Raw genomic sequence first — 23,205 nt, forward strand, 5'->3', positions numbered from 1 at the left:
CTAAATAGTGTGATGTAATTGGGGACCAATTTCTGGAGGGAGGTGAATGGGGGACAGTTAACAAAAGCAGAAAGAAAAGGAGGTATATATATGGAGAAGAAAAGAGAGTCACTTGGGATATGCTTCTAAATACCATTGTTCCCACTGACAGCCTGTATTACGGTAATAAATCCTTCCTGAGTGCTAGCACCCTTGGGAACACCCTTCCCTTTCAGTTCACAGAAAGTATCTTCACTTCAACTTTTAAAAAAACAATGATGCATATAGTTAGATCCTTCAAGCTATCCTGAAAGACGTGCTTGGTTAAGAAGCATATCTGATCAGACTAAATCATTTTTTTTAATGTTGTTGTTTTCTGTTTTAATTGTCTTTTAGGAATGCGTTATAAACGGAGAGGAGTGGATAAAAATGGGAATGTTGCAAATTATGTGGAAACTGAGCAGTTAATTCATGTTCATAATCATACTTTGTCATTTATTCAAACACGAGGCTCTGTGCCTGTCTTCTGGAGCCAGGTCGGGTATCGATACAATCCACGACCCCGGCTGGACAAAAGTAAGCTTGTCAGTTACTCGGTTTGCAAATGAGGATTTCGGAGAGAATATTTTTTAAAATATTTATAGGTTTGGATTTGCTGGGCTAGATACTTCATTTAAAACAATAACCCATGGTGAAATTTAGTGGTGATAGAGTATTTGCAAGAGGAATGATGATTGTTGACAATCTAAGTAAGTTATTTAACAATAAAAAACTCCCTAACAATAGAGTAAAACATAGCTTATTTCACAGATTTTAAACCGTTGTTTCCTTGGAGAATACTTTTCTTAAATGCTTACTTTTGGAAAAGGGTGAATGTAGTCAATATTAATAAAAGTAGGAAATATCTAAAGATGGCATCTACAAAAAATAGGTAAGATGCCTTTACTCAGATGTCTCACTGTGAAAGGTTTGTTGTTGTTTTAAATATTGAGGATTTAATTTCTTCCAGTATTTTAACTGTAGCCTAGGAATAGCAAAGTCATGTCAGTCTAATCAGATTACTCAGTGAGGTTGATTTTAAAAATTGTTTACAGAATATTTTTCTCTCAAAACTTAATATATATTTGTGAAAATCCAGTAAACCTTCATTTTTTAACATTCATATTTGTAGAAGGGTTTTAGTCTCTTATTATAAACTGCCTGGAACCCTTTCTAACAATAGGCTGGGTGCATGAACAGTAAAGGTCCTGGTTTCCTAGTGTGCGCTTCCAATGTAGTTCAGTTCAGTCCGATTAAGGGAAAAGGAATCCGAGATCTTTGGCTTTGCATTTTATTTTAAAATACTGGTTTTGGACCATCTTAGTTACATTTGGTTGTCAATAAATTATTGAAATGTTAAAGTAAAGATGGAATAGACACTAATTTCTGCCTCAAATGTTAGAAAGAAAAATAGATTTTGTATCACTTCTTTGTAGGTGAAAAGGACACTGTTGCGTATTTCTGTGCCCATTTCGAAGAACAACTGAAAATTTACAAAAAACAGGTGGGCTTTGATCTGTAGTAATAAAATGTTCCTTCATATTCAGCTATGGTTATGTATCTGTTTCTTTAAATTTCATGAAAATAACAATGTACTATTCGTAATGAAGCAAAATGGCATCTTGTCATGAAGTTGAAGAATACATAAGCTAAGAGTATTTTCAATATTCTTAAAGATGAATTATCACTGAATCAGCTACTTTAGACTGTTTTTAGATATCAGTCTGTCAGTTAGTTATTACAGGCCAAGAAGTATCTAGAGAAGAAATGAATAGAATGAACCACCTATAGTTCTGCCTTCTGAAGATAACAATTTGATATGTATCTCTCAATATCTTTTTTCTCTGCCCATCTTTCTTATGTATTCATATGAGGAATGTGATCATATAGACTAAAATCAAGTGAAAACTCCTAAGTAAAATTCCAAGTTCAATAAGATGACCAGATTTCAGGTATGAGATTCATATAGAATAATCAGTAAGTCTTACCCATGAGCAATGACCAGTCTGAATGTGTAATGTTATAGGATGCATTTTTCTAACAGCAACAACAACAAAATAACCTAATAAACATACAAAAAAGGTAGCATGTGTATGGAGGCGGGAAGTGGGAGAAATCACTAAGAACACAAAAGAAAACCTGAATAAATGGAGAGAAAATACCATGTTCCCGGAAGGAAGGACTAATACTGAATAGATGTCAGTTCTTCCAAAAGTAATCTATAAGTTTTGTGCAATCCTTGCAAAGAAAGGCTGAGCAGGAAAATAAAAAGTAAATCCTCAGATTGAAAAAAAGTATAAAGTTTGATAATAAGAGATAAAGGCAGGTAATTGGGGAAATGAGAACTCTCACACATTGCTAGTGGAAACAAGTTGGTACAGCTGTTATAAATGGTATTATCAATCAAAATAAAATATGCTTAGACTATTAATCCAGTAGTTTTGCTTTTTGATATCTCTACTACATATTATATATAGAAATCATTTCCAGGTGGATGTGGATCTGAATGTGAAAAGTTAAACCATAAACCTTTTAAAGGAAAATATAGAAGGTCTTTTTTTTTTTTTTTTTTCCCTTTTTAAAAGCCCAAGGCCTTAGCCCAGCCTCTCTTTGGTGCCCCAGAACATCTTTTTGACCTCGGGTCTTAATCAGGACTTAAAAAGTGCCAGCCAATACCTCAGTCTCTTTTTGAGTTAGCTAACCCAGTCATCTGTGAGCTCTCAATTTGAAATTCATCTATGATTTCTAGGGTCAGACTTTAGAATATGAAGGCCTAATTAAAGTAATGCCTACCCACTTGCTTTCAGGGAGACCACACCACTCTTACTTGAGAAATCTTTGTATGTTTGTATAATTGATCAAACTTGACCAAGTTTGATCGGTTTTGCTGCTGATACCATAGAAACTAACATATGCAATTAAATGTTAAAAATAAATAAAAATTAAAAAACATAAAAAAATAAAAAGCACTAACCATAATAAAAGTATTGATACATTTGACTTTACTACATTTTTAACTTTTATTGAAATTTTATCATTTATTTATTGAAACTGTATTAATATTAGATAGGGCTTAAATCACCAACCATAATGAAAAAAATTAATAAATTAGACTTGATTAAAATAAAGAACTTCTGGGGACACCTGGCTGGCCCAGTCCAGAGAGCATGTGACTCTTGATCTCAGGGTTATGAGTTCAAGCTCCATGTTGGGTTTAGAGATTACTTACATTAAATAATTTAAAAAATAAACAAAAGGGGCATCTGGGTGGCTCAGTCGGTTGAACCTCCAACTCTTGATTTCGGCTCAGGTCGTGATCTCAGGGTGGTGAGATGGAGCCCCATGTCAGGCTCTGTTTCTCTCCTCCCTCTCCCCACTTGCACTGCTGGCGTGCACACACTCTCTCTCTCTCAAATAAATCTTTTAAAAAAATAAAAAAGAAAGTACTTCTGTTTATTAAAAGGCACCATTAAGAGAGTGGAAAAGCAGTTCACAAAGTGGGAGAAGATATTTCAGATTTTTTTAATATATATCTAGGACAAAAGACACATATCTGGAGTTATTTTAAAAAACCCAACTCTTATTTTAAAAAACCCAACATACAAAAAAGATGTATGGCCTAAAAGAAAACTGGACAAAAGACTTGAGCAGAATTCATGAAAAGGTATATTTAACAGGGCGCCTGGGTGGCTCAGTTGGTTAAGCAACTGCCTTCGGCTCAGGTCGTGATCCTGGAGTCCCGGGATCGAGTCCCGGGATCGAGTCCCGCATCGGGCTCTCTGCTCGGTAGGGAGTCTGCTTCTCCCTCTGACCCTCCCCCTCTCATGCTCTCTCTCTCTCTCTCTCTCTCATTCTCTCTCTCAAATAAATAAATAAAATCTTTAGGAAAAAAAAAAGGTATATTTAACAGGCCAATAAACATAAGAAAGGTGTTACATTTCATCAACCATCAGGGAAATGCAAACTAAAACCACTGACACACCAGAATGACTAAAATAAAAAGATAGTATATGCCAAGGTTTGTTAAGGAAGTGGAACAACTGGAATTCTAATACAAAAAATTTTTAAGTCCACCTGAGAGAAACACGTGTTCACTGCGGGAGTCCTGTACAAGAACACTGATTGTAGCATCACAGTAACCTGACTGTTCATCGGGAAGTCAGCAGATAAAGCGTGGCATATTTAAAATGTTGGATACAATTGCTTAGAAACGAGGTAGATCTGTGTGTACTAGCGTGGAAAGATCTTAAAATCACACAGTAGAGTGAGAAAAAACTCTTAACAGCATATGGTGTGTTGCCATTTAAAACCCACAAAACAAAACCGTGTTATTTATATACATGTAATTCTTTTTTTTTTTTTTTTTAAGATTTTATTTACTTATTTGACAGAGACACAGTGAGAGAGGGAACACAAGCAGGGCGAGTGGGAGAGGGAGAAGCAGGCTTCCCGCTGAGCAGGGAGCCCGATGCAGGACTGGATCCCAGGACCCTGGGATCATGACCTGAGCCGAAGACAGACACTTAACGACTGAGCCACCCAGGCGCCCCATATATACATGTAATTCTTTTCCATGTATATGCTCTCACACATATATGGCGTGCACATGTATATCAGCATACCCTTATATGGGCTGAAAGGGTGCACACCACGCTGCTAACCCATTATTACCTCCAGGGAAGGCTGTGGGTCTGGGTTGCAGTGAAGAAGGATTTGACCTTTATCTACATTTGAACTTTTTTACAATGTGAATAAGTTCCTGTATCAGCACTGTGTGTAATTCTAACTAGCATTACAGTAAATAAACCGCAATTTAGATGTAACACATAGGGGCACCTGACGGGCTCAGTCGGAGGAGCCCTGCGATGCTTGATCTCAGGGTCGTGGGTTCGAGTCCCATGTTGGGTGTGGAGATTACTAAAAAATAAAAACTTTAAAAAAAAGTAACCCATAATCATTGTAAGAATTGTAACAATACTGAGATGTGTAAAGGAAGAAGAAGAATAACCTCAGCACCCTCATTCCCTGCTCTGTGTTGACTTTCAAAACGTGTTTGTACCTATCAGTTGTGTCTGTGTATGCACTGAGCAGACCCCTCCTCCTTTCTGGCCGTACCCCAGTAACGTTCCCTTACCCACCTGCCTCCCCGGGTACTTGCTCTCTCAGAGCTGGACCCGCAGGTCGGTCTGGCTCAGGGTGGCACCACTCTTCTGTCACCAGTGATTGGTTCAGGCACTGGCCTGTGTGTGTTCATTGGCAGTTTGGCCATGCGGTGTGATGTGAGGGAAGCCTGCTGGGAAGCTTCTGGGAACAATTTCCTGCTCTAATAAAAAGAGATACAGGAACCACCAGCCCTTCCGTGGTGCTTGTGTCTGGACTTGACGTACTGCTGTGGCCGTGGTGAAACTGAACGAACCAGCCTGAGGACTGACCCATAAGCCGAAGACGGCGGAAAAGACGGAAAGATTTCGTATTGGTAGCACTGAATTAAGCAATTCTGGAACCATGCAACCCCCAGACTTACTGTTCTAAGATCTGAGTCAGTGATTTGTCATTTGCAGCAAGACCATCTTGACACGTGCATATATACACATTTGTAAAATTAAGCCCGTAGAGGGCTATGCCATGTAGACTGTCCTGCAGCTGTTATCACTTAGTATTTCGTGGCTGTTTTTTCTCTCTTTCTCTACTGATGGACCCTCCGGATATAGTTTTTGCTGTTGTAAAAATTTTCCAGAAAGCAACGTTCATATATTTTGGGACACTGTGTGCTTTATAGAATACATTTCTAGAAGTAGAATGGCTAGATCAAACAGTATGCCTTTAAGCTTGATACCTAGCACTCTTGTTCCCAACAGTTTATACTCTCAGTATAAAAGATCACACGAGTTTATACTCTCAGCCACAGTGGGAGTCAGTGCTCATTTCCCCATATATTCACCAATGCTAACTCTATTTAGGATTCAATTTTTGTCTCTGTATAGATGAAAACTGGTTTTCTGTTATAAGTTTGTATTTCTTTTTTTTTTTTTTAAAGGTTTTATTTAAATTTCAGTTAACATACGGTGTAATGTTTCAGGTGTACAAAGTAGTGATTCAGTACTTCCATACAACACCCGGTGCTCATCACAACAAGTACACTCCTTAATCCCCATCACCTATTTCTCCCATCCTCCGCCCACCTCCCTTCCAGTAACCGTCAGTTTGTTCTCCATAGTTAAGAGTCTCTTTCTTGGTTTGTCTCTCTCTCTGATTATTAACAAAGTTGTAGCCTCATGTTTATTGGCTCTGTATATTTTCTCCTGTGAATTTCCTCTGTATCCTTTATTCTTTTTTTCTTACTAAATTTATAGCACTCTTATATATTATTGGTTTTATGTTACAGGTATATTCCCCCAGGTTGTTCTTTGTTTCTTTTTGTTTTGTTGTTTTACCTTTGCTTATTTGTATTGTCATCTGTTACAGAGGTTTTAAATTTTCATATTGTCTCCTTTGTCCATCTTTTTCTTTATGCCCTCTGGTTTTTATCTTATGTTTAGAAAGTCATGTCCCATCCTACAATTATGGAAACATCACCCCAAATATTCTTCTATTATTTTTATAACTTAAAAAATAGGTCATTAACGGATCTATAATTTGTGTATAATGAGATGTAGGGAGGTAAAATAAGTTTTTCCCAACTATATAGACAGACAGTTATTCCAGTACCATTTTTTTTTTTTTAAGATTTTGTTTATTTGACAGAGAGCACAAGTAGGCAGAGCAGTAGACAGAGGGAGAAGGAGAAGCAGGCTCCCCGCTGAGCAGGGAGCCCAATGCGGGGCTCGATCCCAGCACCCTGGGATCATGACCTGAGCCGAAGGCAGACGCTTAACGACTGAGCCACTCAGGCGCCCCTCCAGTACCATTTTTGAATATTCTGTACTTATCCCAGAATAATATTGTTACCATATTTTATATTCCTCAATGTACATGGGTCTGTCTCTTGGATGGCTGTCCTGTTCTGTGTCCTCATTCATCTGTTTCTACACAAGTACTACCATCTTAACTGCTATAGACTTAAAGTATGTTTTGCTCTCCAGTGGGCCAAGTACTCCTTTATTATTAGTTTTCAGAACTTTTTCTGCATATTTATCCTTCCAGATGAATTTTAGAATTAACTTGTCACATCCATAGGAAGATCTGATCAAATTTCAATTGGGATTGTTGGGTATTTAAATTAATCTGGAGAGACTTGACATCTTTACAATATTGAATCTTGCTATCTGGCACCATAGTGTGTTTCCATTTACTCAGATTTTCTTTTTTGTATTTCAGCAAAGTTTTATAGTGTCCATATGTAGGTCTTGTATATTTCTTTAAAAATTATTCTAAATAGGGGCGCCTGGGTGGCTCAGATGGTTAAGCGTCTGCCTTCAGCTCAGGTCATGATCCCAAGGTCCTGGGATCGAGTCCCGCATTGGGCTCCCTGCTCAGCGGGAGCCTGCTTCTCCCTCTCTCTCTCTCTGTCTCTTATGAATAAATAAATCTTTAAAAAAAATTATTCTAAATAATGTATTTGCTATGATAAAGGACCTGGCTTTTATTACATATTCGAATTGGTTATTGCAAATATATAATGCATAAAATAGCTGTTAATGCTATTGATGTAAATGATTCTCATAAACCTAAATGTAACAAGTGAAAGTCTAATTTCATGGAAAAAAGCTGATGCTTGAGGAGATAAATTTCTAACTATGGCTATAAAATGTGTCGAAAACAGTATACCACATAAAATGATTAAAAACCACATTGAGTTTTTAACATCTGATTAAACTGAATTTGTTTTTCCTCACTGTCACAGGTTATTATTAACTTGGTGGACCAGGCAGGCAGGGAGAAAATTATTGGCGATGCTTACCTGAAGCAAGTGTTGCTCTTCAACAGCTCACACCTCACTTATGTCTCATTTGACTTCCATGAGCACTGGTAAGAGGGCTTCCTGACGGGAGTTCTGATCCATTCCGTTGTTTGTGGTACATGCTGCCCTGCAACCTTAACTTCTTGTCTTCCTATCAGGAAGAAACATTTCTGCTTCTCCTGGTTACTTAGTTTTGATTTTCAGACGAGCTTTATTTTGGCTAAAAATTTAGTTATTCCTGAAATATTCAGTCTTTCTTTCCCAAAACAACATGGAGATGGAGAGTTCCATTTTTCCTTTTATCACTCAGAGAACTCCTGGAGCTTTTCGTTTCTGCTTGGGTCCCAGCCTGGCAAACGTAATGGAGTCCCCTTACTTAAACATCATTCTGTTGTCTCATCTTTGTGCTGTATTAGTAATACTTCTTTCCCTATGGATCAACTTCACTAGAGTTTGCTCTGGAAAAACAATAATCGGTGAATCATTTTGATGGTAACTTTAACCTGTGTGTACTCTGAAAGCCAGGTTCTTTTGTCATAATCCTGGCTCTAATGTGGGTTCATCTACTCATGTATTGAAAATTTGGTGGGGAAAGAAGCTTCTGATACCTGTGATATGTTTCAATGTGTTCTTAAATATATTTTCTTTCATAATGCAGATTAATTATAAGCATTTATATAGTTGCCTGAATAATTTCTAGTAGTGTTAACCTCATGTACTTAAAGCAATAATTTTCTTTAATTTTTCCAAGCTACTTTAAATAGTGTATCTTAAGCTAAAAAAAACCCTGTTATTAAAGATTTTTTTTTTCTTTTGGCATGTATTTTAGCCGAGGAATGAAGTTTGAGAATGTTCAAACTCTAACAGATGCCATTTATGACATTATTCTTGACATGAAGTGGTGTTGGTAGGTATTACATAAGAAGTCAATTTGATATAAACTCTTGGTCTGTGAAATCATATGTATTTGGTACTACTAAGTATTAAAATAATAGCCAGCTGAAAAACCATTTTTGTTTTTCTTATTTTGCTTCCCAATTCCTGTTCTCCTTTTCAAGAGACTGTCCGTCATCAGGCAGCGTTAGCTTTGAACAGGGAAAAAGTGTTAGGTGGTCAGGCAAGATGGAGTGACATGCTCTATGACTCTTCTTTAATTCCATCTAATGTTCCATGGTTTACATTTCCTCTTTCCTTCTTCTCTCCCAGCATCCCTAACATGGCTTCAGGGTATTTGGTCTCAGTTTGCAGGCATTTCAGAATTATCAGAGAATTATCAGAGAAGGAACATGATTCTCAGACGGCAGGAGGGAGATATAGGAAGAAGAAATTGGCTTAAAGAATAGGAGAGAACGTTGAATTAGACTTTAAGACCAGAGGTGGCCAGAGAAATTAGACACGCAAGGTGTGCTGCAGGACTCCTCACTGAGTGGTGAAGTGACTTTGTTCAAGCTAGATGCATTTAGATGCGTTTCTTCTTGCAGTCAAAAGGGAGGGACAGGATGGTGTTTTAAAGTGCCTTCTAGCTTCAGTGTATAGAAGAGCATAATCTGGGGTTGTGTCAGCTCTACTCAGTAGTCGTGAGACTTGAGGCAAGTTTTGTTTTTCTTCAAAATGGGGATAATGACGTCTTTCTTATCAAGTTACTGTGTAAATTCACAGTGTCTACAAAGTACTCATTAGTGCCTGTCACGTAGTATTCCAGACAGATGGATAACCAGTGCTACTGGTGTTACTGCTATCCTCTGAAGAATTGTGGTTTTTGAAAACCTTATTAAAGTATTTCATATTGTAAAATAATCCCAGTCTCTTTTTGAAAAGGGTTGATCAAGCCGGGGTGATATGTAAACAAGAAGGGATATTTCGTGTCAATTGCATGGACTGCCTGGATCGCACCAATGTGGTCCAAGCTGCCATCGCCCGAGTGGTCATGGAACAGCAGGTAATTGGGGGGTTCACTGCATTGTAAGTATTCATTTTTAGTTTTTTTCCACATGTAAACAAGTAAGATCGTTGTTCTGTAGAACATTTACAGCATACAGACAGATGTCCTTGTTGCATTAAAACCCGGAAAGTACAACCTTCACTAGAAATAAGTTGAATTAAGTGGCATTTTCTTAAGTACTCATTTCAAAAATGTGAGGCCCAACATTTCAACGTCGATCAGGTGGCAGTGTGTGGCCATATGCCTTCTTTCTCTCAGCTCCAAATCCTGCCTTGTGTATTTGGGGCTGGGAGTCTGCCGCGCCTTCTGCTCAGCCGGCCGGTGCTGTGCCAGGCTCTGCCAATAGGAGGTGCCAAAGGAAGACCATGAGGCCGGAGGAGGAGGAAGGGACAAGCGTCCTCACCTGTATTGGAGCCGTCTTGGCGCCTTCTCTGCAGCTGTTGGCTCCTTGGGCACCACAGAACCAGCCTTTATCCTGCACACCCCAGTTGGTGGCGGCTGCTTCCTCCAGTCCTAACATCTGTTACTCAGTGTCCCCCTTTAGATCTTCAACCCCACAACACCTGAGTAGTGAATTCTCAAGGTGGACCTTCTTAGCACCGTGTCCGGGCTTTTTTGATAGAACCTGGGGACTGTTTTTTTGAGATGGTGAGTCTCTTCCTTCGCGTGTTGCACTCAAGCAGCCAGGTTTTGAGGCTCAGCCCTGGCTCTGCCACATATTAGGGGTTGACCCCATGCAAAAGCTCCACCTCCTAAACTTCTGTCTCTGCATCCTTAAAATGGACATAATAAGAGTATTGATTGCAGCGGGTTGTTACGAGGAGTAAATGAGATAATTTGTATAAGAAAAGCTCTTAGAACCCTAGCCTCAGCACAGAGTTCACACTTACCGGACGCTTACTGCTCTTCTCCTGCTAATATTGTTGTTGTTTCAGGAGGCTTTTTTGATAGTCTCATTTCATAGGCAAATTTAAAACAAAGACAAAATATAATAGCCTACACATTAAAAATTACACCAAGACAGTATAAATATTTCATTCTACTTAATCATGTGTAGCAACTGATAAAACTCTCTCTCAATTGTGCTTTATTTTGGAGAAATCCAGAAACGCCATTTCTTTTATTTAAGGGTCTGAAATTGTACATGAACATGCTTCCGTTTTCTGCAGTGTATATTTGATGCTATGGTTTCCTGCCTAATATGTAGCTAATCCACCAGTGTGTTAATTTTAGCTGAAAAAATTAGGTGTGATGCCCCCGGAACAGCCCCTACCAGTGAAGTGCAATCGGATCTATCAGATAATGTGGGCCAACAACGGGGACTCCATTAGCAGGCAGTATGCTGGGACAGCTGCTTTGAAGGCAAGTACTGACAGCCAGCTTTTGTGGATCATTCTGTGGGACACAGGATGCAGTTTTAAACCAACTTCATTTTTGAGAGAAAGATATGGGGGCTACAGATGGTAGTCTATGTATTTGACTCCTTTCTGGAACGTTCGGCTCAGGCAGCGGTCACATATTCAGATTCTCCTGGGGCCAGGTAATGTGGCCACCCATTAGCTTAAAGGGGAAGATGGGGGCAGACCTAAGGAAGAGCGTATCTTGTCTCAGGAGGGGGCTGTTCTACTGCTTCCGTATGGGGTTGGAGGCCCAGTGTGGCTAGATCTTCCAGCTTTTCAAGGGGGTTTAGAAATCTGGAATTTCATGTGGAATAGTTGGTTTTTAAAATGTTACACAGATAAAACATGTCTGTTGCTAGAATTCGGTCCCTAGTATGATAATTTGCCTCTGCTGAATTTGAATCCCAACCCTGCCCCTTACCAGCTCTGCGACCTTGAGCAAGTCACTTAACCTCTCTGTGTCTGTGTCTTCATTTGTAAAACAGGATAATACTAGACACACTTCAAGACTGTCATGAGATTATATGAGTTAATGCATGTGGGGGCTTAGACCATTCCCAGGCACACAGTAAATGCTGAAGAAATGTTTTATTATCTTTTTGTGGTTGTTATGAATAAGTCTTTTGAAGATCCTACAGAGCTTGGATCTTCACAGAATTTAAATATAACCTGTAGTTACTGGTCACCAAATACTCCTTCTGTGGGCAGTAAGAAATGGTGGAATTAGTTTAAATTAGTATTATGTTAATATTCCTTCAAGGTTAATAGTTCATTTCAGGATATTTCTTATAAAAAATTGTATCAAGGACTCAACCGGCATCAAATAGTCCATCTTTTGGTTGAGTGATAAATATCAAAAAGCTTTTTATTAATTAAGGAAATTGGACTTTAGAAGTCCTTGTATAAGTTACTGGTTAAAGAGAAATACTTTTATGCACCCAACATAAGAACACCTAAATATATAAAGCAACTACTAACAGAATTAAAAGGAGGAATAAATAGCAGTACAATAATAGTAGGGGACTTTATTTTTTTTTTAAGATTTTATTTATTTATTTGAGAGAGACAGAGCATGAGCTGAGAGAGGGAGAAGCAGACTCCCTGCTGAGGGGGGAGCCTGTTTCAGGACTCGATCCCAGGACCCTGAGATAATGACCTGAGCTGAAGGCAGATGCTTAACTGAGCCACCCAGGCGCCCCAGTAGGGGACTTTAATAACCTGTTCTCCACAATGGATCATCCAGGCAGAAAATCAGTAAGGAAATAGTGAATTTGAACAGGACTATAGACCAACTGGACCCAGCAGACATATATAGGACATTTCATCTAGGAACAGCAGAATGAATACACATCTTCAGAAGCACACGTGGAACATTTTCCAGGACAGATCATAGGTTAGGCCACAAAACAAGTCTCAACAAGGTTCAAAAAGATAGAAATTGTATCAGGTATCTTTTCTGACCACAGTGGTATGAATATAGAAATTGATAACAGGAAAATTAGAAAATTTATAAATATGTGGAAATTAACATACTCCTGAACAATCAATGGGTCAAAGAAGAAATCAAAAAGGGTTAAATAAAAAAAATGAAAAAAAAAGCTTGAAACAAATGAAAATGGAAACACAACATACCAAAACTTATGGGATGCGGCAAAAGCAGTTCTAAAGGGAAAGTTTATAGCTATAAATGCCTACATAAAGAAAAAAGAGGGGCGCCTGGGTGGCTCAGTGGTTAAGCTTCTGCCTTCGGCTCAGGTCATGGTCCCAGGGTCCTGGGATCGAGCCCCGCATCAGGCTCCCTGCTCCACGGGAAGCCTGCTTCTCCCTCTCCCACTCCCCCTGCTTGTGTTCTCTCTCTTGCTGTGTCTCTGTCTCTCTCTGTCAAATAAATAAATAAATCTTTAAAAAAAAAAAATCTCAAACAGCCTAAGTTTACATCTCAAGGAACTAGAAAAAGAAGAAAGTAAGCCCAAAGTTAGCAGAAGGAAGGAAATAATAAAGATTAGAACAGAGGGGCGCCTGGGTGGCTCAGTTGGTTAAGCGACTGCCTTCGGCTCAGGTCATGATCCTGGAGTCCCGGGATCGAGTCCTGCATCGGGCTCCCTGCTCAGCAGGGAGTCTGCTTCTCCCTCTGACCCTCCCCCCTCTCATGTACTCTCTCTCATTCTCGCTCTCTCAAATAAATAAATAAATCTTTAAAAAAAAAAAGATTAGAACAGAAATATTTGAAAGAGAGAGTAGGAAAAACAATAGAAAAGATCAAGAGTTGGTTTTCTGAAGAGATAAACAAAATCCACAGACCTTTAGCTAGACTAATCAAGAAGAAAAAGGACTCAAAATTACAAATGAAAGTGACATTACAAACTGATATCATAGAAATACATAGAATCACAGGTGGCTACTCTGAACAATCATATGCCAACAAATTGGACAATTTAGAAGAAAGAGATACATTTCTAGAAACATACAACCTACCAAGACTGACTTACGAAGAAATAGAAAATCTGAGCAGACCAATGAGTAAGGAGATTTGATGAATCAGTATAAGCAAAACCTCCCAAGAAAGAAAAGCCCAGGACCAAATGGTTTCACTGGTGAATTCTACCAAATATTTAAAGAAGAATTAATGCCATTCCTTCTCACATTCTTCCAAAAAATGCTGCATGATCTCACTTATATGTAGAATCTAAAAAAATCAAACTCAGAAACAAAGAGGTTCGTGCTTACCAGGGGATGGGGGAAATGGAGAGATGATCAAAGGGCACAAACCTCCAGCTAAGTCAGTGCCCTCTAGGGACTTGCTCTGACACCTCTGTTGTGAAAAGCAAGAGAAACAAAACAAAACAATTTAAATCTTCATTGGATCATTCTGGAGTGATTGTAATGGGCAGCAAGGTACAGAAATCTCTGTTCTTTCTCTGTACACACACATCCACGTACACTGGTTAAATCCCATTGTAATAAACTCTAGGGAACTGTCCACACTTTCCCTCATCAGAAATTTGTGATTTTTGAGTATCATACCAGTTTGAGGCTTGAAAATCTTCTTGTTATTTGTTATATAGGAAATTTTGACCTGTAAATTATAGAAATTCTACAGATTACCAGGAGTGGATTTACTTTGAAGCACCATCCAACTGTGAAGACTTGATGCCACGGATAACGTTCTAATGATTTGATGTGCTTGGGTCACAGCCAAATACTAGTAGATATTTTAACTTAACTACATTATTTAGAAATTATAAAAGCCTATAGAATTTTGGTCTTGTATTGAAAGCCCACATTGACTTTGGGAACATTCTTGTGCTTGAATCAATTGTCAAAATGACTTTTTCCTTGACAGGGTGACTTTACAAGGACAGGAGAAAGGAAGTTAGCAGGAGTTATGAAAGATGGTGTTAACTCGGCAAATAGGTATTACCTGAATCGATTTAAGGATGCTTATAGGCAAGCTGTTATAGGTAAGGAACCTAAATGCCTTTCTTTCTTTAAAATTTGTTATTCCTCTGTGACGAGTGTTTTACAGAAACCAACTTCATTGACATAGTTCATGTTTTATAATATACTTGTGTTTCTATATTCAGCATCTTACCCAAGAAATCAAATTCACATTTTTACAAGACTCGAATTTGACGAATTTTTTAGGGTGAAGCAAAAAGAGCAACAGCTCATTCCCATACGTATTTGTCAGCTTGCTGTTCTTGCCACAGAAGGCAGAGTTGAGGTTCCTGGAGTATGGAATGAGGTAGCCTAAAACCTCATCAACTGAAAACCCCACATTCTATTTGTTTTTTCCATTACTCAAGGCTGAGAGATGTAATGAGATGTCTTTCTTTCCCCCATATGACATTTATCGTATGTTCTTGCTGTAGGCAACACGCCATCCTTTCCAATAAGAATGAATGAACAGGGCGCCTGGGTGGCTCAGCTGGTTAAGCGACTGCCTTTGGCTTAGGTCATGATCCTGGAGTCCCTGGATCGAGTCCCGCATCGGGCTCTCTGCTCGGCAGGGAGTCTGCTTCTCCCTGTGACCCTCCCCCCTCTCATGTGCTCTCTCTCTCTCTCTCTCTCTCATTCTCTCTGTCTCAAATAAATAAATAAAATCTTTAAAAAAAAGAATGAACATAATATCAGGGTATCAGATTTAGGGATTATCCTAACCAGTTCTTATCATTATTTGGAAGAGGAAATGGAGGGTTGCTTGCCTAGTGGAATTCATACGTTGGCATATTTTGTAAATTTAATTTGCGTGAAAGTATTACCTCATAGGATTAAAGTAAATGCAGAGCATACTGGATTAGAACCAAAGTAACAGCTTGTCCTGTGGTCTCTGAGAATATTTTTTAAATCCTATTTTTAATCTGATTATTTGTCATACATGAAATAGTAGGGCCTCGACACGGGCCAGTTAGGAATTTGAGATGTCTGGTGTAAAGAAGTTTGGTTTTTGCCACAGGTAGGGTGTATATTGACTGGAAAACTGGATTTCAGCAGTTTAATCAAGGAAAAATAAGATACCTTTCCTCCCTTGATGGATCTAGCAGCTCAGTTATGTCACTGCAGACCCAGGCTCTGTCCCTCTCTCACTCTGACCATGCATAGCATCAGCTTCACCTGAATCTTGAAGCTGGATTTCTTCAAAGGTGAAAGAGAGAGAGGCCAGTAGCAGTCTGGGCTTACTGCTTCCCCTTGTAAGGCCAGTGGTCGGCACCTCTGTCCCAGAAGCTGACAGTCTTGCTGTCCTGCCCATCTGTGGGGAATGGATTACAGTGCTTCCTGAAGCTTGAGCTACAGGCCACACCATGAAGAAGTTAGCTTGTCTGTTCAGATCCTATGCCCATTTTATTTTATTTTTAAATATTTATTTTCCAGAGAGAGAGAGAGAGAGTACAAGCGGGGGGGAGGGGCAGAGGGAGAAGCAGGTTCCCCACTGAGCAAGGAGCCTTATGTGGGACTTGATCCCAAGACCCTGATATCATGACCCGAGCTGAAGGCAGACGCTTAACTGACTGAGCCACCCAGGCATCCCTCTATGCCCATTTGAAAATCGGCTTGTCTTTTTGTTACTGAGTTGTAGGAGTTCTTTATATATTCTGAATACAGAATATCAGATGATTTGTAAATACTCTCACCCATTCTGTGGATTGTCTTTTCACATTCATGATCTTGCCCTTTGAGACACAAAGTTCTTAATTGTGGTGATGGCCACTTTGTCGATTTTTCATTTTTGTTGCTTGTGATTTTAGTGTCCTATCTAAAACAAAAAAGCCTAATCCATGATCACCAAGATTCATGCCTCTATTTTCTTATGAGTTCTGTTGTCTTAGATCTTACATTCTCTTTTGTTTTTTAAAAATGTATTAGCAAATTAAGATGATGATAGATATTAACACTTTCTACTCTAGATTTGATGCAAGGCATTCCAGTGACAGAAGATCTTTATTCCATATTTACCAAGGAGAAAGAACATGAAGCTTTGCATAAGGAGAATCAGAGAGGCCACCAGGAACTGATTAACCAGCTGTTACAAAGTTATATGAAGTTACTGCTGCCTGATGATGAGAAGTTCCATGGGGGCTGGGCCCTCATTGACTGTGACCCCAGGTGAGTTGGAGTGATGTCCTGGTAACTAATGGCACCTAAATTTCTGATGCTGTTGTCCTAATTAGTACTAGTGGTCGTCCATAAAGCTGTGGGCATGGATGCGTGGTGCATGGCAGTTTTCAAATACAGGGCTGGTCACTAAGGCAAGCTGACTGAGGCCCTCACCTTGGGTGCAAAATTAAAGGGGCATTAAAACAACTCAGTAATGAAGAGAAATATTTTAAAGGAATATTTGATTTTTTAAAAACCCAAATTGTAGAACTGCAGTTCACAGCTGGGCCTCACCCCCCTCCCAGATCTAGGTTTATTGTTCTGAAGCACATAACAGTGCAGCAAAAAGTGCGGTGATGCTAGCTAGTTACTTTGGTTGGTTGTAAAGTATCCTGGCCTTTCACAAAATAAATAGGCCAACTAATGCTCAGCATATTTGAAACAAAAATCAGTTTCAAGTCATTCTTCAAAGTGAACGGCAGGATCTAAATTTATTCACCAGATTGAATGTTTGCTTCTAGGCTGAAATCTAACGTTATAATCTTCAGTATTATGAATCAGAAACATTGCAGAAAGTTTTAGACCAAGCTCTGAGGATAAATGGCTCTATTTAGATTTTATCTTATATTACATTTCATGTGATTTTAATAAAAGGGGCATAAAACAAGCTTGAAAGAACAACTGAATGCAAGGTAATATATATATATATATGTAAAAATAAAAAAACAATATTGGCTTTAGGTTCATTGGGAAACCTTCCATGACTTTAATTTCATGGATTATTTCACTTTGATAATCAATACTTTATGTATGGATGCAATTTTCAGACTCTTAAAATAAGAGATGAGGTCTTCCTCACATACAAATTAGCAGAAAAATTCTATGCTCCTATGAGCCATTTGGTAAAAATTTTTTATTTATGTACCTTAATTTTTTTAATAGCAGCAGTTCAACTTAATGCAGCACCCCAAAAAAGGTAGTATTTTTAATTCCCATTCAGAAATAACTGCAGGTTATTTTGCTTGCGTTTTAACTTTGCATTTGAGATTTTTAAAGGTGTCGCGATGGTCAGTATCATCTTCCTTTGATCAAGTATTTTTATTCCTACTTTGGTGATAATTGAAATAGGGAAAGAGCAGAAGGTTTATTTCTAAAGCTGACTCCCATTTTGTAAGGTCACCTTGCACCTGACTTGATTTCTGATCCTGTAATTCTCCTGTAAAGTTGGTATCCTGGATGAGGAGTTTCAAACTATGTAAAGTGTGTTTAGCTGTGCTATTTAAAGCTTGCTACAAAATTGGGATAAGCACTCTTGTTAGAGTCTCTTGTTAGAAGTCTCTTGCATTTAAGAACAACATGTATAGGGCGCCTGGGTGGCTCAGTTGGTTAAGTGACTGTCTTCGGCTCAGGTCATGATCCTGGAGTCCTGGGATCGAGCCTCACATCGGGCTCCCTGCTCAGCAGGGGGTCTGCTTCTCCCTCTGCCCTCTTCCCTCTCATGCTCTCTCTCATTCTCTCTCTCAAATAAATAAATAAAATCTTAAAAAAAAAAAAAGAACAACATGCATAAAAACACTCAGACGTCTTTCTGGAAACTGGGCTCACTGGCATAACCAAAATTGCTGTACTGTACCCATGCTGTATGAACTGAACCAACTCAGGGCTGAAACCAGACGGTCTCCTTTCCTAGGATCAGGTCTTTAAGAAAACTTGTTGGGTGGTGAGATTCCCAAATCCATAATAACTTCCCAGATGCCAGATGCCTACTCCAATTTTCTCTTTTCTTCATGCACATGATGAAATACTTCTCTTTTGTTCTGATTTTGTTTGATTCCCACCCCTTTCTAGTGCCTAGCAATCGAACTCCTCATTTTTCTTTAAGCCTGCACTGTACAATTTGACTTTGGATAACTGGGAGCCAGTGATTGTGTTCTGCTCATCTTCTTTGGTAAAGCTCCTCGTGAAGCATAACTGACACGGATAACACATGCTAGACAGCAAGTGTCACTGCATCCTTCCCTTTGGTGGCCTCATTTGGGTTATACAGGTGAGGAGCACTTTCCAAAAAAAAAAAAGCAGAGCCCTCTCTTCTTCACTGCAAGATAAGCTTTTGCATTCCAGCACATTATCACATTTTTAGCAAGTGGCGCTACCCCCAAAGATTACCAATGGCTATTTCCAAACAGTCTCACATTTCATGATGGATGATGAAACCTTTCTGGGCCTTTAAATTCATTTAATTCTGCACTTCTACCTTGTCTATAGGTCTCAACCTGGCCTAGGACTTACGTGCCTGATCATAGTCAGGGGAGTCAGTGACCTCTACGTATTCCTAATTCCAAAACGCTTCATGCTCCCAGCTCTGCCCCTGTGGGTCTCTGCCCAAGCTTTCTGCGGACTCTGCCTTGTAGTTCCATTTGTATTTTCTGGTCTACTTCTTCATGCCTTTGTTTTAGGATAGCTCTTTGCTTGAATTCTTCAGCTGTGGGCCTCTGGCTAAGTCTCCTAATTTCCAATTTGTTCCTGGATTCCCTGCCTCTCTTCTTCACATGTCACCACTGCAAGATGTTATGTCTTCTCATTCTTTCTTAGATGGTCTAGCTAAGTTTTATTGTGAGAGCGTCCCTTTGCCTGTGTTACGTGCCAAAGCACATTCACCACCGCTGTCCTCCTCCTCCTCTTCCTTATGGTTGGTGGTGGCCAAAAGAGGCCCATCACAGTCAGAGTCATGGACCTAATGGTACCTTTTGTCCTTTGTCCTATGGGGCACAGAGATTCTGAAGATTGTCCCGTCGGCTTAGATCTCATTGGTTGACGTGCTGTCTTCCCTCTCTTATTGGTGCTAACACATCAGTGCCTGATGGAGAATGGTTCTGTGTGTTGTCTCTTCAGTACAGACACTAACTTGGGTCTAAGGAGGAACGGGCAAGTAGCTTCATTGCTAAACAGGACAATGGGAGTGTCTGAGGAAGTGATGTATTGATTCTCAAGAGGAGGACAGGGTGTGTGTGTGGGGGGGAACAGACTGTGGCATTTGCCTGTGGTCTGCTCCTGGGTGACAGGGACAGACTACTTGGGTCTGAGACTCTGCACTCTGGTCTCAGAAGGATCTCCTCTAAGGCTGACCATACCAGAAGTGGTTGCATCTTACAGTGGCTGAGGTGTTAGCCACTTGCTAGTTTTTTTCTTGCCTCTTGTGTTTCCCACTATTACCGTTTTACTAGAAACTACTGCCTTTGAAGCTGTGAGACAAGCTGATGTGGATGGAGTAGATAGTGAAGCTGATGCTTTGGAGTCAGTGACTTTGAAGGTCATGTTTTGGCTTGTTGGCTTGCAAAACAGGCTGGATAGGGACCTGCCTATCAAGAGTCTTGGTATCTTCGTGGTAATAGGAGACACTTCGCCACCCTGTGGCTGGCCCCAGTCTTGGCCCCTTTTGGAGGCACGGGTGATCTGGAGCCTTAGATTTGGGCTCTAGAGGAGCTGGAGCAGGAATCAGCATTGTTTCAGAACAGTCTTGTCTTCTCTTCTGCCTTTTACTCCAGAGGAGATGCTTTTTCAGATACAGAATTAGTACCATCTTCAGATTCACTACATTTTCCTCTCAGGTGGATTATTCTCTCATGGGTATCATGTGTCCGTTGGAATTTCTTTAACAACCCTCCTAGTTAGCTCTTCTCTACTTTGTCTTGTGGTTGCCATCCTTTATAATACTGCTAAAATTTCTTTAAATTCGCCACTGGTGTTTTTCTTCATTTGCAAAGCTTGAAGATCTTCTGGATGGTGGACAGTTTGCCCCTGAAGGGAGATGTTTGGAAACTGGTTCTTTGGCTAGCTGAGTTGCTACAGAATCTTTGTACAGTCTACCAGTTGCGCCAGAGTAGTGGACCCAGAGCAGGCAGACCTTGATGGAGGACAGGGAGAAGCAGCTCTGGGAATGACTGCGCCAGTTCAGCCAGCCAGCCGTGGGGCTTGGGGTCTTCACCAGTTGGTACCTGTCTGCCTCAGCCATTCACTCCTGGGTTCTGTGTATGTTTTTAAAAACACCTTTATTAAGATATAATTCATATGCCATATGATCCATTTAAAGCATACAATTCAATAGCTTTTAGTATATTCACATTTTCATTATTCCAGAAGAAAGCCCTGTACCCACTAGCGATCACCCCCTATTCTCCTGTCCCTCTGCCCAGACAGCCACTAATCTACTTTCTGCCTCTATAGATGTCTCTGTTCTGGACATTTCATATAAATGGGATCATGTAACATGTGACCTTTTGTGACTGGCTTCGTTCGCTCAGCATCATGTTTCCATGGTTCACACATGCTGTGGCATGTATTGGAACGTCATTCCTTCTTACAGCTGAATGGTATCCCGTCCTGTGGAGATAGCACATTTTGTTTGTTTTCTTCCATGAATGGGCATTTAGGTTGTTTCCAGCTTCTGGCTATTGTAAATAGTAATACTCTGAACAGTCACGTACAAATTTTGGTTTGAACACCAGTTTTTTATTTGGGGGTACATACCTAGGAGTGGGAATTGCTGGGTCATGTGTAATTCTGTGCTTTTGAGAAACCATCAAGCTATTTTCCACAGTGATTGCACCATTTGACATTCTCAGCGGCCCTGTATGAGGGTTCCAATTTTTCCACCTCCTAATACTTGCTTTCCTTTTTTTTTTTTTAAATTGTACTCCTCCTCAGGGGTGTGAAGTGGTATCTCACTGTGGTTTTGACTTGCATTTCCCTATTGACAAAGGATGTGAAGGATTTTTTCTTGTGCCTGTTGGCCATTTGTTTATCTTCCTTAGAAAATGTTGAAATCCTTTGCCCATTTTAAAAACTGGGGTCTTTTTGCTGTCGGGTTGAGCTACGTGTTTTGATAAACTTTTACAGGGGTTAAGGTTGTAGAGGTGCAGGGTCGGATCCTATCTTTATCTAAAACGCTGGTGTTTTGTTCCTCATATTTTGGAATTAATTTTGATTTTTTAAAATACTGCACTAAAAATTATCTTGATGGCTTGGTGTTTTTGACGTCCCCTTAAATTTTGCGCCAGAGACTTGCTGCACTGCAGTCCCAGCCGCTTAACTCTCTGGCACAAAAACAGTTCCGGCCGCAGTTGACAAATCCACAGCCCTGCCGCAGCAGGAACGGCCCGCTCCTCGCGCCTCCTCTCCCCCGACTCCCGCACCGCCTCCGCACCGCCCCTGCACCGCCCCTGAACCGCCCGCGGGCCTCCGCCGCTCCACCGCCGCCGCCTCTTGTGTTGCAGCCCCGAGCTGTTTGGACCGCCCGCGGCCAGCCCCCGGCACAAAGGCCTGCCGGTCCCGGTCGCCCCCCCCAACGCCAGCCCTGCGCCCCGTTGCCGCCAAAGCGCTGGGCCCTGAATGACGGGTGCCTGGGGGCGCGCTGCGGGTGGCAAGAGGAGCCTAAAAAGAGGAAGGACGCCAGGCGTCCTGCCCGGGTGCCCTGCGGGACCACCACCAGCGCACTCTTTATTTTGCCCAGCTCTACTGATCCGCTTCTTCTACCCCGAGTAGATGACCCCTTCACCCGTTTCAGTGGAGCAGCCATGCTGTTGGGCATGTGAGCGCAGGGGACAGACGCTCACGGTGCCGCGGCCGCCCGCGTCCTTTCGAGCGGCGGTGATGGCCCCTCCCCCCCCGTGGCGTCCGGCGGGGGATCCGGCGGGGGTCCCGGGCACTGCGGGCACCTCGGCGCCCCGCCCCTCCGTGGGCCAGGCGCCGTGCGCGGGCGGGCTGGCGGGGGCGGGCGCGCATGCGCGCTGGGTGCGTGCCGCGGCAGCGGGGGCGGCCGGAAGCGAGATGTGCCTGCTGGGCGGGGCTTGGCGCTGCAATTGCCGCAGTTGCCGCAGTCTCCGCAGTCGCTGCAGGCGCGAGGTTGGGTGCAGGCGGCTGTGACTGAGCTTCGACTTCTCGACGGACGGACCGACTGACTGACGGACGGACACCATGCCGCGCTCCCACAGGCCTCCGCCGACCGCCCAGCGGCCCACCAACGCCACCGGCAACGCCACCGGCAATGCTGCCGAGCCCAAGCCCGAAGGCGGCAGCCTGGCCACGACTTTCAAGATTTTTCTCCTCTTTGCAGGACTGATGGTTAAAGTTCCTGTGGGCTTGTATTTTTCCTGCAAATTGCTTCTTTTCCAAAGTCTCCTGTTAATGTCTCCTGACGACAGTGGCTTTTACGCGACCATTGTCGCGGTGGTGGGGCTGCATGTGGTGCTGGCGGTGTTTGTGTTCATCGTGTGGAAGGAGGGCATGCCTGACTGGCAGGAAAACAAGAACGAGTAGAGCAGCTCGGAAGCTGCGAACGCGGGGGGCGGGGG

At 41.2% G+C, this 23,205-nt stretch overlaps 2 protein-coding genes across 4 annotated transcripts in view; both read left to right on the forward strand.

Annotated features, from left to right (window-relative positions):
* INPP5F (inositol polyphosphate-5-phosphatase F) overlaps window positions 1-23,205 on the forward strand; it is an 84,090-nt gene that overhangs the window by 52,604 nt on the left and 8,281 nt on the right. Inside the window, exons 8-15 of one of the 3 annotated variants that reach the window (XM_021700285.2) lie at window positions 376-555; window positions 1,455-1,522; window positions 7,862-7,986; window positions 8,748-8,825; window positions 9,722-9,857; window positions 11,094-11,222; window positions 14,604-14,721; window positions 16,666-16,864. In XM_021700285.2, coding sequence (XP_021555960.1) covers window positions 376-555; window positions 1,455-1,522; window positions 7,862-7,986; window positions 8,748-8,825; window positions 9,722-9,857; window positions 11,094-11,222; window positions 14,604-14,721; window positions 16,666-16,864 — 1,033 coding nt within the window. Of the gene's footprint in view, window positions 1-375; window positions 556-1,454; window positions 1,523-7,861; window positions 7,987-8,747; window positions 8,826-9,721; window positions 9,858-11,093; window positions 11,223-14,603; window positions 14,722-16,665; window positions 16,865-23,205 lie in introns of those variants that run through there. The other 2 variants (XM_021700284.1, XM_021700286.1) reach the window with 2 other exon arrangements.
* Window positions 22,713-23,199, forward strand: LOC110589712 (vacuolar ATPase assembly integral membrane protein vma21-like). Its single transcript, XM_021700288.2, has one exon. It carries the CDS (start codon window positions 22,829-22,831, stop codon window positions 23,168-23,170), a length of 342 nt encoding a protein of 113 aa, XP_021555963.1. The 5' UTR covers window positions 22,713-22,828; the 3' UTR covers window positions 23,171-23,199.

Source organism: Neomonachus schauinslandi, chromosome 6, assembly GCF_002201575.2.
Source record: "Neomonachus schauinslandi chromosome 6, ASM220157v2, whole genome shotgun sequence".
NCBI lineage: Eukaryota > Metazoa > Chordata > Mammalia > Carnivora > Phocidae > Neomonachus > Neomonachus schauinslandi.